Source organism: Eubalaena glacialis, chromosome 5 (assembly GCF_028564815.1).
Source record: "Eubalaena glacialis isolate mEubGla1 chromosome 5, mEubGla1.1.hap2.+ XY, whole genome shotgun sequence".
Taxonomy (NCBI): Eukaryota; Metazoa; Chordata; class Mammalia; order Artiodactyla; family Balaenidae; genus Eubalaena; species Eubalaena glacialis.
Genome location: NC_083720.1, coordinates 115781934 through 115797361, shown reverse-complemented (window position 1 = coordinate 115797361; position 15428 = coordinate 115781934). Strand labels below are relative to the sequence as shown.

Here is a 15428-nt window from a genome sequence, read left to right as displayed (position 1 = left end):
CTGTTGGATTTACCCCTCCCTGTCCTACTCCGAACCCTGTTAACACCAAAAAGGTTTAAATACGAAAATGGTATAACAAAAACTTGAGAAGTTTTTAATGTGTTGCCTGGTTTAAGGATTCGTGAAAATGTTGAGTACCAACATGATAGAGTGAAAAATAAACTAGACTTAGAAAGAAAAGACGGACTTTGAATCCTGCTTTGGAAAACCGAGTAAGTTACCTTTTGATCTCTCTCAGTCTCATTTTCTTCATCTGCAAACTGAGGCCAATGATGCCTTGTAAAGGGTTAGTGTAAGTATTAAATTAAATAATGTATGTCTGGGCATCTAGCAGAGGGTCTGGAGCTAGGCAGAAGTTCAATATATCCTAATGTTTTTCTTTCCACTCCTTATGGACAAGAGGCATGCTACAGCCAGTTACAATGTTGTGTGCATGATAAATATTTAATAAATATGTGGTTGTTATCATTTAAAATATGCCTGTACTTAGCAGAATTTGATTTTGAATCACAGAGCTTATATCATTTTGATGCATGTTAAACATTTAGAAGATGACAGCTAACCTTCTGAAAATACTATTACGCTTACATGTTCATAAATTCTGCCCAAGTAAGTAAACAGCAGTGAAAGGAATCTTAGCAATGACAAGTACAGCAGTTTAGTTTGACAAATCAAAGATAAGCTTTACCATCACACTCTCCATTTGAACAGTGTGAGGAAAGAAAACATACTCTCTGCCTCTTGGGAAATCTAATTGTCCCGATCTTGGCAGGAAACTTACAACTGTTGTAGTTTATTTACAAAACTTTCCATTCCCAAGGGAAGGTGTTCCGGGAAGATTATGGAACAACATTCTGCAACATATGGCCGGGTTTACGGCTCTCGCCAGAGTCCTCTGCAGGGCTGGCCCCTGTCCCGGCACTCCCGCGGGGCTGGCTCCATCTGCGGAGCCCTTCTGGGGCATGACTTCCCCCCTCGGAGAAGTTTCCCTCTCTTCCTCCTAATGCTCGAATCTCCACCTGCCCGAGGAAGGAGCCAGCCTCTCATCTAGTTAAGTCCCTGGTCCCAGTCTGCTTATTCCTGGCTCATGTGAGAGTAATCAACACGTGTGCCTCCCTCTTTCTCCCTCTCCATCTCCCCATCCCAGATTTTCCCTTCGCTCTCTGATTCCATCTCCCACCCGGCTCCTTGTTTCTTAATCTCGCTGTGTTTCTCCCTGTCTCTACACATCCACACACACACACATACACATGCACGCCATGTGCACACACATGCACATCCACGCCTCAATAACTTATGTGCCAGAAACGAAAACAGCAATTGCCATTTGAGATACCCTATGATGAATTTGGATTCCCCTCCACTTCTGAGTTTCACTCACCCAGAACCATCTCTGAATCGATAGAGTCTTCAACCAGGTTCCCAGACGGGGCGGGTAAAACCTCATCGTCAAAGCTGATGAGGTCGATGTCCCCCGGAGGCTTGCTTTGCAGAACCGGGACTGGGGGGCTGGCCGGGGGTCCTTCTCCCAGGGACCTGAACGCTTTGGCTTGTGACGCCACGGAGAGTCGGGGAGGCACAGTGATGGGTTTCAGCAGAGCCGCAGGGTAGGGAGGCGTTTCTGAGGCCACAGGGTAGGGGGCCGTTTCTGCAGAAGCTGATTTCTTGGGCAGCAAAGGCCGAGGGGCAGGAGTCGGGGCTTTCCTCCCACCGTCGGGGCTCTCGGCCACGGACCCTCCTCCCAGGCTCTCGGGATTAACACTTCGTATGAGGCCAGGATTTGGTTTCTTTGGCAATTCGGGTTTGGTTACAGGGACGCTCCCTGCTTCTTGCGGTGGAGAGTGTGGGGTGAGGCCTTCCCTAGAGGCGCCCCGGAGTCTGTTTGTGGTCCAGGAGTCCCAGCCTCCAGAGGCTCTGTCAGCCGCCGGTTTGGGAGCCACGGAGGGTTTCCCTGAGGAAGGAGCAGGCCTCGGGGGGACTGTGCGGGGCGCAATTTCTGGCTTCTTGGGCGGTCCCACGCTTTCCGCATTTGTCTGACCCTCAAGCGCTTTGATCCTGGAAACGACGGTATTTGGGCTCCGTTCCGCGTTCATAATGCTCATCACTGCCTGACTGTCCGCGTGGCCGGTATCGTCCCACAGAGGCTGGGGCCGGCTCGGGGCTGCCTCCTCCGGCGTGGCCGCTGGGCTGCTTTGCTGGGGATTCTGCTCTCTAACGTGAGGCTCTCTGGCCACTGGTCTGAGGTTGCTTTTTGATCTTGGTTTGGGCACCGGACATCTTGTAGCACTGGAGTTTTCTGGACAATTCTGTTCTTCAGAAATATCAAAGACTATTAAAGGCGTCTCGTCTGTCGGAGGATCGCTGGCTGAGGCTGCTGGGGAAGGCTGGAGAGGTTTCAGAGGTGCCGGCAGTGCTGACAAGACCAAAATGAACAGAAGCTGCAACGTTATAATTTCAAAGAAAAAGGATACACAGATTTTAAAAATATACATGTAGAATATCAAGAGATTTTGGTTTCCTTCCTCAGGAAAAAGTAATTCTAAAATCAATGGAGAGATGTTTATATTCAGCTTCCTGCAGGAGGGTTCTTCACGTTATATTTATTCATATAAAAATATTCATTATATGATATTTTATTTTTATTTATTTATTCATTTTTTTGTCACACCGTGCGGCATACAGGATCTTAGTTCCCCGGCTAGGGATGGAACCCGTGCTTCCATTGCAGTGGAAGTGCAGAGTCTTAACCACTGGACCACTAGGGAAGTCCCTATATAATATCTTAAAACACCATTAAATTCCTGATTCTCAGTAGACTTATCAATGACCATTTCTCTCTTGTCAAAATTCCAAAAATTCTTGCTTTACTTTTCCAAAGTAACTTACTCTCATTTGTTATCTTAATATAATGCTTTTTAAAAGCCTAACAGGACAACCACTTTTAGCATCCTATCAAGTTAAGTGCTAAATATAACAGCTTTCTCAATGGGAATAAAGGGTATCAGCAGTAATACCAACCATGAGTTAAAAGGATGATGTTTTGGGGGCTTCCCTGGTGGCGCAGTGGTTGAATCTGCCTGCCAATGCAGGGGACACGGGTTCGAGCCCTGGTCCGGGAAGATCCCACATGCCGTGGAGCAACTAAGCCCACGAGCCACAACTACTGAGCCCACATGCCACAACTACTGAGCCCACGCACCTAGAGTCCGTGCTCCGCAACAAGAGAAGCCACCGCAATGAGAAACCCTCGCACCGCAACGAAGAGTAGCCCCCGCTCGCCTCAACTAGAGAAAGCCTGTGCCAGCAACAAAGACCCAACGCAGCCAAAAATAAAATAAAGTAAAGAAATTAAAAAAAAAAATAAAAAAAGATGATGTTTTTGTGATATGAACTAGGGTGAACCCTAGAGATTGGGGCTGCGGCTTGTGAGGATGAAGAATGACCTATTATAATAATCACAGCAAACCCAAATAAAGCAAGCACACAGTGATCACACGACTGGGAAGCAGAGCTCAATGAATTATGCACAAATTGCAAATTATTTTAAAGGCTGGAGCCTACTGATTACTTCCCTAGAACTAGGTCAGAAGTAGGGAAGACAAATTACTTGCATTACTTTGAGGCAGATGGTTGTCTATTTCTTCTGAAAAGTCAGTCTGAGTTGCTGAAGTAATAGTGTGCCTTGGAGTGGCAGCAGCATTATTATTATTTGTAGTGTTAACTTGAACTTGGTTGATTTCTTTTATGACTTGTTCATACGATGGTGGGAGCTGCAGAATGAAGGATGAAGATTTTAGACACCTATGGGTGATAGCCAAGGTGTTAACAGTCTCACTGTTCTTATCTTTGAACTTCATTAAAAATAAAATGCAGAGAGATAATGCGATATTTACTCACCTCAGCAGGAACCAGCTCACTGGGCCTCCAAGGGCCTGCTGCAGAAGATGGGGGAAATGCCAGTCCTGGGGGTGGGGCTCCTGGAAACCATGAGGTCGGCCTCAGTGGCTCAGCTGCCACAATGGTGATCTCTGGGCGCCTAGCAGACAGAAGCCTCAGTGAGATTTTACAGCTTGGTAACAAGCTATTGTCTATTTGTAAATGTTCAAAGATTCATGAAAATAACTACCACCCAAGAAAGTGACATAAGAATTGCCATAGTCACAGAAACGACCTGTCTGACCTGTGCTATCTCTAACAGTACACCGAGGCAGGCTTCGAGGGAGCACATGACAGCCATCCTCCATGACACTGGCCTCAGAGAGTTAGAGATGTACCCTGAGCACACTTCGCTCTGCCTTGGCTGATAAGAATGAGGACCAAGACCCATTCAACCTCTTCATCCCAGGGCTCTGCTATCTAGCCTATGGCACAAACATAGGGTATCATAAGACAGAAAAATGCACTGGCTGAATGGAAATGTTTAGTTTTCCGTTATTATAAAGTACATACTCTGAAATAATGCTATGTATCAGAAGAAAAGCCTCTTCCTCCTCTCTCTACCTCTCCCCCATTCAGAATGACCTTTAAGTGTTTAGAGTTTACTTGTTCACTTCTAGACCCTGATGTGTGTTCCTGGTCAGTTTGTATATGAATCTGATGCTTAATCTTCAATACTTGGAGCCACAGTGATTTAGGTGTGGCTTCTTTCATCATTTTCTTAACCTGATTCTACGGTCTCATGTTTACATTTTACCTTCAACCTGTTTTCCTAACAAATACCAACTGCGTGACTCTAAGCAAATCAGTCAACCTCTCTGAGCCTCACTTTTCTCATCTAACACATAGGTATGATGATACTTCCTCTGCCTTTCTCTAGAACTCTATGGAAAATAAAAATAAAAATAAAAAGCACTGCTATTATAAAAACTGTACACGTACACACACTCTCATGCTAGCCTGTGAATCAGTAGAAACTGCCCATTGATTAAATTTGAATTGTATTACCTAAGAACCTCTACTTATAGCTCTTAAAAATTTAAATAACAAGAATTATTTATTAGCACAAATAAATAAGAACACATATTTTCAACATGAGAAAAATGATTAAACAAAGAATATGATCACCTCACAGACAAATATTATTTAAACACAAACAGTCATATATTAGAAGAACTTGGATTGACAAAGGGAAATATAAGATCTAATTATAGAGAAAAATGAGATTCTGAGATGTATGTACAGAATCTTGTTACCTATCTTCATAATCTGGAATGTACTAGTCAAAGCTATTAATTGTTGCTGTCTTTATGTAGGAGAGTGAATACGCTGTGTTTTATTCTTTATATTTTTATTAGTTTTCCAATATTTTCTGTAATGAGCATGTATTATACTCAGAGTTAGAAAAAGCGTTTCACAAATTGCATTTAGCCCATCCCCTCTTAGACATTATGCTAAGTGTGCCACAGTGAACTTACTTTCACGTCCCTGTGTGGAATCCAAATGAGTCATTCCAATTTTTATATAGCTTTTATCTAACTAGATAATGAATTACTAGTTAATAAATGTTAACCACTATACACGCATTAACCCTTATGACAACCTTATGAGGTAAGTATGATTAGCGGCATTTTAAAGGTGGGGATATAGAACTAAGAAAGGTTAAGGAGCTTGCCCAAGGTCACATGGTAAGAAAGCGAAGTCAGGATTTGAACTTGGTTATGTCTGACTATAAACTCCTTGTTCTTCATTACTCAACACGATACTTTAAGAAATTTGAAAGTAGGGACCATAAATCTATCTTTCTATTTATCCACCTGTCCACACTTCCATCCATCCTACCATCTGTCTGTCTATTGGTCCTTCCTTCTATCTATCCAGTGACTCACTCCTCCCTGCTCCCTTCCATCCCTCCCTCCCACCAGCCATCTAACCATTTTTATTCATTCAGCTATCCATCTAGTCTGCCTGACTCTTTTCCTTTCTTTATCCTTCCTTTATTCAATTTTCTATCCTGTCATCAGTTCATTCATCCATGTGACATTTACTAAGTAGCTATGAGGTACAAAGCATTTCTTTGAAGTAGTTACAACAATGCTTCCCATACAGCAGTTGCTTAATAAACATTTTAAAATTGGCTCCAGTAAATAATTACTGTCAAAAGAAGATTTTCAGGCTTGTACTGCTTCTTCTCGCAAGCGAAATCATCATTCAAACTTACAGATTAATTCAGAAAATGTACTGATGAGGCTGTAATACACTCCTTATGAGAGAGAAATATTTAACTTGCTAACTGATGACACACTTTTACTTCATAATTAGCAGAATGTATGTCCTCTATTATAAACATAACCATACCTCCTGTCTCGATGAAGCTCACTCTGAATAGAAGTCCGAGAAGCTATAAAAGAAAGAATACACAGATATAGTACAAAATTCGAACATTCAATAAAGGTTTAAATTTTTATAGGATATACTATTGGAAAAAGTTAGCTTATATTTGACATCAGATAGAATGTATGAATTTTAACATCCATAGTAGGAAAGCAAATCAAAACAATCTTTTCATATGGCATAAAGTTAATTATAGTTATATATCTGAATTGCATAAGAAAATATAGATTTCAAAAACTCCCCAAAGCACATTCCGTGGTTCTGAAAAATAATTTGAAGAATGAACAGAGAAAAGACGACAGCTACTAAATAGAAATTGCATGGTAAGAGCATTATGATGACATGAAATAACAATGGGCAGAAAAAATTTTAAATATCTATTCTAATTCATATTACTACACTTTTGTAATGTTTGTTTATAACTATTGTAAAGAGAGTGGAAGTGGTCAAATTTCCATCTATTTTCTAATTTTTCTGGAGTTTTACAAGCCTTAAGTTGTTTTATTACTTACATTAAGAGATAATAATAATACATGCAAAAAGTGTTCAAAGCACTTTTATAAAAATGTTTATAGCAGATAGTATTACTGTATATGCAGCACTAACTTTTCCCTTAAACCTCAAACTCAAAAAGCTAGATGGTTTAAATTTTTTCCAAATTTTATTTTAAAATTAAATTATGTCTTAACCAGATGGCCTGGAAAATGTGTCACATATGGGATCACATATTACACACATGTGTAATAGAGAACAGTATTTCTATTTTAAGGAGCACATTTAAAAGATACCTTTTAAAAAAAATCTTCAAATACTATACTGTAAAAATTTGTGGACAAAGGGGAATTTGTTTCACATATAAACTATTTCTACTTTCCTATGTGTCCAATACTCTACTTTTTCAATTCTTCTGACTTGAAAAGGTTGAAGACATGAATCTTTTCTTTCTTCCTCCTATTAAGTTCTGGTTCTCTCTGAACAAGGAGGATGCCAAAGCTGGGAGGCAGGGGTGAAGACGGGAGGTGGGGATGAAATTTAGGCTGGGGTTGGAGCTGTGACAGCGAACCTACGTGGGGTTAGCAAAGCAAACCTGACATCTGAAACCAGAACCCTTGGATCTCGAGTTGGAGGATGTTCTGTACTCATACCATCAACTGGTATGATGGACTGGTACATTTCTATCAAGAGTTAACCAAGTTGAGGTGCATTTTCTCTACTGGAATAAAGGAGGACAGAGAGGCTAAAGCTCTGAGTGGCAGGTCTGATTTGTAAGAACGGTTTCATTAAGTCAGAGGCTCACCGAGTGTGCTACAATCCCATCACCACCATCACAAAAGCCAGAATCAGCAGACACAGCACTTTTAAAAGACATCATGTTATTTATCATCACAAACATACCTCGTCCACGGGGCATTTTTGCTGTGCACTATTCATGAGTGCTAAGGGAAAAAAAGATGGGGTTACAGAAGAGGAAAGGGAGAAAAAAGAGTGAACGCAGTTGCCTAAGCTCTAAAAAGAATAAGCAGCAAAACTGTCTTGTCATGCCACTGGTTCTACCCACCTCTGTACTTTGATGGAAAAGTTGATGAACCATAGTTTCAGAGAGTAAAGAAATATGTTGCAGGCAAAGATATATCTGTACAGACCAGGATATCCACACACATAACCATGGTAAAAAAAAAAAAAAAAAAAAATCTTCCTACAGTTTTTAGTAACAGTGCAAAAAAAAAAAAAAATCTAAAAATCATTCTGCAAAATCGATTTGCTACTTCAACAGGGATCAATTTTAAAGTATGAATAGTACTCAAAAGGTAATTCAGTAGTCAGTTTACATCTTTCAAATCAGTGGCCTTCCACTTGATTCTGCCCCTTCACCCCAGCGGTCATTAGTAACAGCACTCCAACCCCCCGGTTAGCACAGTGGTATTCCCACACTGCATGCAGCAGGATGAAGGGAGAGAAGGTCTCCCAATCGTGCTTACAGACCTCCTCCACACCCTTGGAGAATCACTTGCTCTCCCCTCTCCTGCTCTGATTTTTTTTTTTTTTCTCATATTCACTCATCTTTGAAATCTCTTTTTTCTCTTGATCCTTATAGAATGACTAGCACTTTCTGTCAGTGTTGAACAAGTTTAGTAGCTAGAAACACTTTAGATTTTCATGGCAAATTTTCGTGCAGTGCCTCACATTCTTCCTGCTAATTTCTCAACTATCTGCTTAATCTCATTCTCACTTTCCCAGATTAAACAGATTTGATGTGGTTGTTACCAGGAGACTCAAATTTGCCCCCAGGGCCCACACAGAACAACATGTTCCTTTTAAACCCTGCCACACAAGGCCAGTCTTCCATGCATTTTGGATCAAGGCCGCAGAAAAAAGGCAGGTTTTTCAGTCAAAGTTATATCATTTTACAGAATTATTTTCACACTTTTCTAGTTCATATGGCTAAATTCTAAGTACAGAGCAAATTCATATTCAGCTGTTTATAAAAGACTGAGATCTGGATTTGCATTATTAGCACTAACAAAGAATTCTCCTGGGGCTTCCCTGGTGGCGCAGTGGTTGAGAATCTGCCTGCCGATGCAGGGGATACGGGTTCGAGCCCTGGTCTGGGAAGATCCCACATGCCGCGGAGCAACTGGGCCCGTGAGCCACAACTACTGAGCCTGCGCGTCTGGAGCCTGTGCTCCGCAACAAGAGAGGCCGCGATAGTGAGAGGCCCGCGCACTGCGATGAAGAGTGGCCCCCACTCGCTGCAACTAGAGAAAAGCCCTCGCACAGAAACGAAGACCCAACACAGCCAAAAAATAAATAAATAAATGTAATCATTAAAAAAAAAAAAAAAAAAATTCTCCTAAGTTTCCACAGGATCATAAGCCTGGAGGGACCCCCCCAAGCCTTTTTTTTTTTTAAGTAAACCTCTGCTTTTTAAAAAATTTATTTACTTATTTATTTTTGGCTGCATTGGGTCTTCGTTGCTGTGCGCAGGCTTTCTCTAGTTGCAGTGAGCAGGGGCTACTCTTTGTTGTGGTGTGTGGGCTTCTCATTGTGGTGGCTTCTCTTGTTGCAGAGCATGGGCTCTAGGAGTGTGGGCTTCAGTAGTTGTGGCACGTGGGCTCAGTAGTTGTGGCAGGAGGGCTCAGTAGTTACAGCACACGGGCTCAGTAGTTGTGGTTCGTGGTCTCTAGAGCACAGGCTCAGTAGTTGTGGCGCACGGGCTTAGTTGCTCCGCGGCTTGAACCCATGTCCCCTGCATTGGCAGGTGGATTCCCAACCACTGCGCCACCAGGGAAGTCCTGGAGGGACCCTTAATGATCATCCTACTCCAACCTTACAGATGAGGAGACTGAGATCAGAGAGGGTCAATGAATTATCCCACCTCACACAGCTCATTATGGGAAGGGCTGGGAGCAGTTTGCTTCTTGAACTAAACTCTTTGTGGAGCCAGGAGAGCTGGATGCTAGTCCTAATTCTAAATAATTCAAAATTATCAATTAAATGATGATCAGAAGAAAAAAACACAAAGAAGGATTATTATATTACAAGCATCCTTGCTATAGTGCTACCTTACCAGTGAAAATCACAATAATAAAAATAACTCACTAACTACATTTGCTTGGGACAAGGTATAAACTAGAGGCGTTTGACATGATAACAGGAACATCCAAGGAGTGGAAAGCTCAAAATGGCCCTGGAGTCAGGAAGTCTAGGTGCACATCTCAGATCTACCTTGTGAGGCCATTTAATCTCCGAGACTCAGTATCCCTACCATCTGTAAAATGGGGTTAACACCTACCACGCAGAGTGTTATTTTACAATGTAAGTGAATAGTTCCTGACGCACAGAAAGCAATAAATACTAGTTAAGTCTGTGAATTTCAAAGAATAATTTTCTCTTAAAAAGTTAATGAAAGGAAAAGCACGAACTTCCAGAAACATCCACTTAGAACACTTTCAAGATCTTTGCCCAAAATATTTAGGGCTCCCAAGAACGAACACAAAAAGAAGGATCTCAAGTCTTGACTGGATCCAGAATCATTATGAAAGAATTTAAAATACAACCAGTTAAGGAATATTGCTTTAACAATGTGATAAAGTCTTTCTCCTTGCCAAGGATAGATGACTGAGTCTGGGATAGGAAAGCAAACATTTTAATGAGTTGGGTAAGGCAAAATTTGCCTACAACTTTTTCTTATAGAATGGGCAAAAAGGGAAAACACAGAGGGGATGACACAATTATTCTTCATTCTGTATTTACGTGGCAGCACCTGAGGATCTGTTTGGCCTTCTTGCCTAAACGTCAGGAATAAATACAACCAACACGTATTTCTTCAGTGTATACAAAGAGAGTGACATATACGAATTAAAAGATCACTGGGTTATTATTTTTTTTAAAGACACCTCAAAGCAGGCGTTTTCCCTCTGTTTCATCTCCTCCTCCCTCCCTCTCTCCTAGGGCCCTGCTTCACTATTTCCTCTCCTCTCCTGCTCCAATCTGGTCTCCCTCCTGGTTCCTCCCTCCCCGGCCTACAAAAGTCTCCAGGCTTCCTCATCCTACACAGTGTATAAACGTGCCCAGATTTCCTCTCTGCTTGACCCTCCATCCTTCTCCTCCTGTTTACCACCATGGTTCATGAAAGACTAGCCTACTCAGCTGCCCCAACCTCACGAGCTCCATTCATTGTTGAAATGAAGTGTGGCTTCCAGCTTCAACGTTCTCCTGAACCTGCCCGCTCCAAGGTCACTGCTGAGCACCACACTCAACGGCCTGTTCTCAGCTCCTGTCACCTCACCTGCTGCAGCATTAAGAGCTATTCGTGGTTCACTCATTCTCTTTGAAAACCTCTCCCCCCTTGACCTCTAGCATATGGCTGTCTCCTAGTTTTTCTATTACTGGGATCATTCTTTTTCAGCTTTTTTTGGCCCACTCCTCCTTAGCTGTCTTCTCCTAAGCCTTGCAGGGCACTGGGGCCTCAGTGTAAGCAAGTGCCATGCTGGAGGATCTACGGGAAATCAGGTACGGATTACAGTCCCCAACAAATCCCCTCTGAAATCCAAGAGGGAGGAAAGGTAAGAAGCCAGGGAACAAAGGCAGGGGCCAGCAGACAGGACTCGGTGAGAGGACCTCACGCCTCTCTGGCCCTATGGAACCTTAAAGGCACAGCTTGATCTCTGACACCAATATTTCCTAAGATTCTGTATTTTGTCACCTTCTCTATTCTCTTGTTTTTTTTTTTTTATTTTTGTTTTCGCCTTCTCTATTCTCAACACTATGTCCTTAAATATTGGGCTACTCCCAAGGTTTTGCCTATAACCTTAATTACCCCGAATTATATCTTCAGCAAGAACATCTTGTCTAAATTCCAAACCCTACTTTTCTTTTTAAATTCCCTCCCTGCCCCATCTGCCCCTTTTTCCCCAAGGGCTCTAAGGCATATAAAGTTACCATGAATTTTTCATTTTCATATATGAATTCCCATCAATATCCACTGTGTCATTCCCACACCTTCATAATTCACCACCACCAACAAAAAATTAAATGTGGGAAAGCGTGGAATATCTTTCTGTGTTGCCACCTGACAACTTTTTCACTGCAATGGCTCAAATGCATGCTCTTCACACCTGTGGATATCCTAAATTCATACTAAATATTATAACTTATGCTTCTAAAAATAGGATACATTCTCCTCAGGGTGGTGACCTCAGCTCAAATAATGTGAAGAACATTTAATATCCCTTTCTTATCTTTTTAAAAATAATAACAGGTAATCCATGTGTTTTTTGGAAAAGGGACATTTGCAGAGCCTTTTATTAAAAAGAATGTTGAACTCCTGCACCAAGAGCAAGTTTTAAAGCTTTAACCAAGAAGTAAAGTCAGAAATTATAAATGCGCCATTTTAGAGAGAATTCTGTTATGGCACTTCTAGCATGTATGTGGAAGTGTGAGCTGATCTCCATAAGCATTTATTTACAGAGTCAAATTAAAATACTGTGGAAGTAAATCAATAAAAAAGGACAGGGTTTGATATCTTTGAAACCCATCAGATGTCTCTACCTATAGAAAATGGTTACATACAATTTATATTAGATCATTAAAATTGACTACATAATATAGTTTTTTTTTTTTTTTAACAGCTTAGTTCTCTAGAGAAAAATATTGTTCTGAGGAACTGGCTTATCAATAAACGGAAGTTGAAAAGAACGCTGAAAACCTAGCTGCTTGTCTGAAATGGTTTATTACTCCTTAGGAGAAGCTACTCTTGTCAGATTCTTTGTAAGATTCATCAAATACAATCACTTGCTGGAAATCTAAATCATCATTCAAAACTATTGCAGAGGAAAATACAGAGCAGGAAGAAACAAACTTACATCTCTTGATTACTGCTCTAATGGATGACAAGGGTCCTTGGCTAGAAACAGAAAGAAAGAATAATTATTACACATTCATCTTTGGAGTCATTTAGAAAAAATATACAACCATGAACTTTTAATGATGTGATTTAGGGAAAAAAAATTATTTATAAATTTTTTTTTTCAGAATGCTTTTTAAAAAATTTATACTTATTTTTGAATTTGTGCTCTTTTAAAGTTTATGCTTGTGGTAATCTGTATAAATCCTCTTGCCATTTCTTAGGTAGATAAGATAAAACTTCAGGAAGATACAATGATATATCAGTTCATTTTATGAGAGGGATACTTTAAGAATATACTATTCTGACAGACAAGAAAAAAAAAAAAAGCTCCAGGAGGTCTCCAATATTATGAAGCTAGGATCGTAATATAAAAATATAAGTATTTTCAGCAATACTTATTTTTTTTAAAAGGTTCTTGAAGGCTTTCTGTAAACAACTACTTAAAAAAAATTAGTATAAGGTAACATAGAAGACGCAACAGCACTAAAATGCAAATAGGTTGACTGAAGTTTTCAGAAGAAACTTCTTGGTGTAAAAGTGCAGAGACTGCATGTTCGTATTATGTTGACTCAGGTACAGTAATTAAAAAGATTAAAAACAGTACTTAGAAGCAGGGCTCAAAAAGCCAAAGTTCCAGGACTTCCCTGGCGGTCCAGTGGTTAATACTCTGCGCTTCCACTCCAGGGGGCACGGGTTTGATCCCTGGTTGGGGAACTAAGATCCCGCATGCCGTGTGGCGTGGTCCAAAAAAAAAAAAAAAGGCAAAGTTTCATGTACATATCCAGGCAGGGTATAAGGGATGTTATTCAATGTCTCCACTGATCTGAAGGGATGTTACAACACTCTGTTACCTTTGTGAAGGAGAAAGGTATATTGACTAGGGTGGAACATGGTAGGGGTCATTTGGGTTGAACTGTTTCCTCCCCAAAAAAGATACGTTGAGGTCCCAACCCCTAGTACCTCAGAATGTGATCTTATTTGGAAATAAGGCCAATACAGATGTCATTACTATAGTGAAGATGAGGTCATACTGGAGTGGGGTGGGCCCCTAATTCCAATGTAACTGATGTCATTAGAAGAAGACCATGTGAAGACACAGACGCAAAGGGAAGATGCCATGGAGGTGGGGAGACGGGGATGCAGCTGCAAGGCGAGGAACACCGAAGACACTGGCAGACCCCCAGAAGCTAAGAAGAGACAAGGAAGGACCCCCTGCGGCTTTCAGAGGGAGCATGACCCCTCTGACGGGCTGGATTCCAAACTTCTAGACTCTAGAACTGTGAGACAACAAACTTCTGTTGTTATAAGTCACTCAGTTTAGAGTATTGTTAGGGCAGCTCTAGGAAACTAATACAGGGTGGCCTTCAGGGGTGCTGAGGAGGTGTGATAATTAGTGGCGCTGTACACTTTGTGTATTTTTCTGTATGTTATACTTTAATAAAAAGTTGTGTGTCGGGGGTGGAAACTTTGGCACAAAATAGAATTTTGACTGAGGTCAGCTCAGGTTCTACAATTCAAGACTTGCAGCATCACGTTCAGGCTAGATCTAAAAACCAACCAACCAACCAACCATCTTATGTCTAAAACAACATTTTCCAAACTCTAAAGTTCTCCTTTAGAGGTTGACAGGTTTTGTGGAAGGGAGAATTAAAAAGAAGGCCTGTGGTCCAACACATCTCTGTGGGAAGCAGTTCTGGGAGATGCTGGAGTAGCCTCCAGGCTGTGCAGTGCATACAATGTCTGTATCTCAAATGTAGCTGTAGATGCAAAATCTGGGGTTAAAGATGCGCCTTTATCTCCATCTTTCTGCAGAGCCCAGACTGCAGTGGAAGGTACCACTCTATAGTCTTAAGAGAAGACCTCACAGGAATCCTCCCTCAGCACGAGCTCAGGCTCATGTCTCAGCTGGGAACATCCAGGCAGGATGGCCACCACGGGACAGGAGACATGGCCACATGACCCCTGGTCAGAGGAGTGGGCAGCAGAGCCTGTTCTGGGTCCAACTGCCCATATTCACTTTTGGCGCCTCTGCCTGTCAGCTGGTGTGACTTTGTGCAAATTAAATTACTTAGCTTCTCCAAGGCCCCTCGTTTCCTCACGTATAAAAGCAAGAATAACTCAACTCCCGCATGAGGTCATTGTGAACAGTAAGAGAGAGAATCCATTAAAGCATTTGACACAGTGCCTGGAACCAAGTTTGTGTTCAATAAACACGAGCCGCTATTAGCATGATTCATGTGTGTTCATAATCTTTAGGGCCATCACAAAACATCTGACAACACATACAACCCTTGACAGGGTCTCACTTTGGGGTCTGATATCATACAGATGGTAGGCCTAACAGTTTATGTTTTTAAGAGATTTTTTTCTTTGAGATTCACTTGCTCTCCTCTGGTTTCTGCTGTTCAGACAGAAGCTGAGCCCAGGCCCCTCCATGACAAAACACAGGACTGTGAAACTGCATCTTCACTCCATTCTAATTTTATAAGCCCATGTCCTGGCGCCTGGCAGAGCTGACCCAGATCTTTTGTCTTCTGCTCTTCAAGCGCTGCTGCCCTATTATCAGGTGCCTTTGTTCTTGGTGCGGCAGATAAACCACTAGAGAGTATGAGAGCCAAAGAACCTTCCAAGGAGGGAAACGAGGGGTTGGGAAAATGGCTTTCGATCCTGAGGAGGAGAACCAAAAGTT

The 15428-nt window shown here is 41.6% G+C and overlaps 1 protein-coding gene across 9 annotated transcripts in view; it reads right to left on the bottom strand.

Annotated features, from left to right (window-relative positions):
* SH3D19 (SH3 domain containing 19) overlaps window positions 1-15428 on the bottom strand; it is a 180223-nt gene that overhangs the window by 49838 nt on the left and 114957 nt on the right. For 5 of the 9 annotated variants that reach the window (XM_061192541.1, XM_061192543.1, XM_061192547.1 and 2 more), the window contains exons 3-7: window positions 12696-12736; window positions 6295-6337; window positions 3898-4036; window positions 3608-3770; window positions 1382-2413 (exon numbers count right to left, since the gene is read on the bottom strand). In XM_061192541.1, coding sequence (XP_061048524.1) covers window positions 1382-2413; window positions 3608-3770; window positions 3898-4036; window positions 6295-6337; window positions 12696-12736 — 1418 coding nt within the window. Of the gene's footprint in view, window positions 1-1381; window positions 2414-3607; window positions 3771-3897; window positions 4037-6294; window positions 6338-7725; window positions 7767-12695; window positions 12737-15428 lie in introns of all 9 variants that reach the window. The other 4 variants (XM_061192544.1, XM_061192545.1, XM_061192546.1 and 1 more) reach the window with 3 other exon arrangements.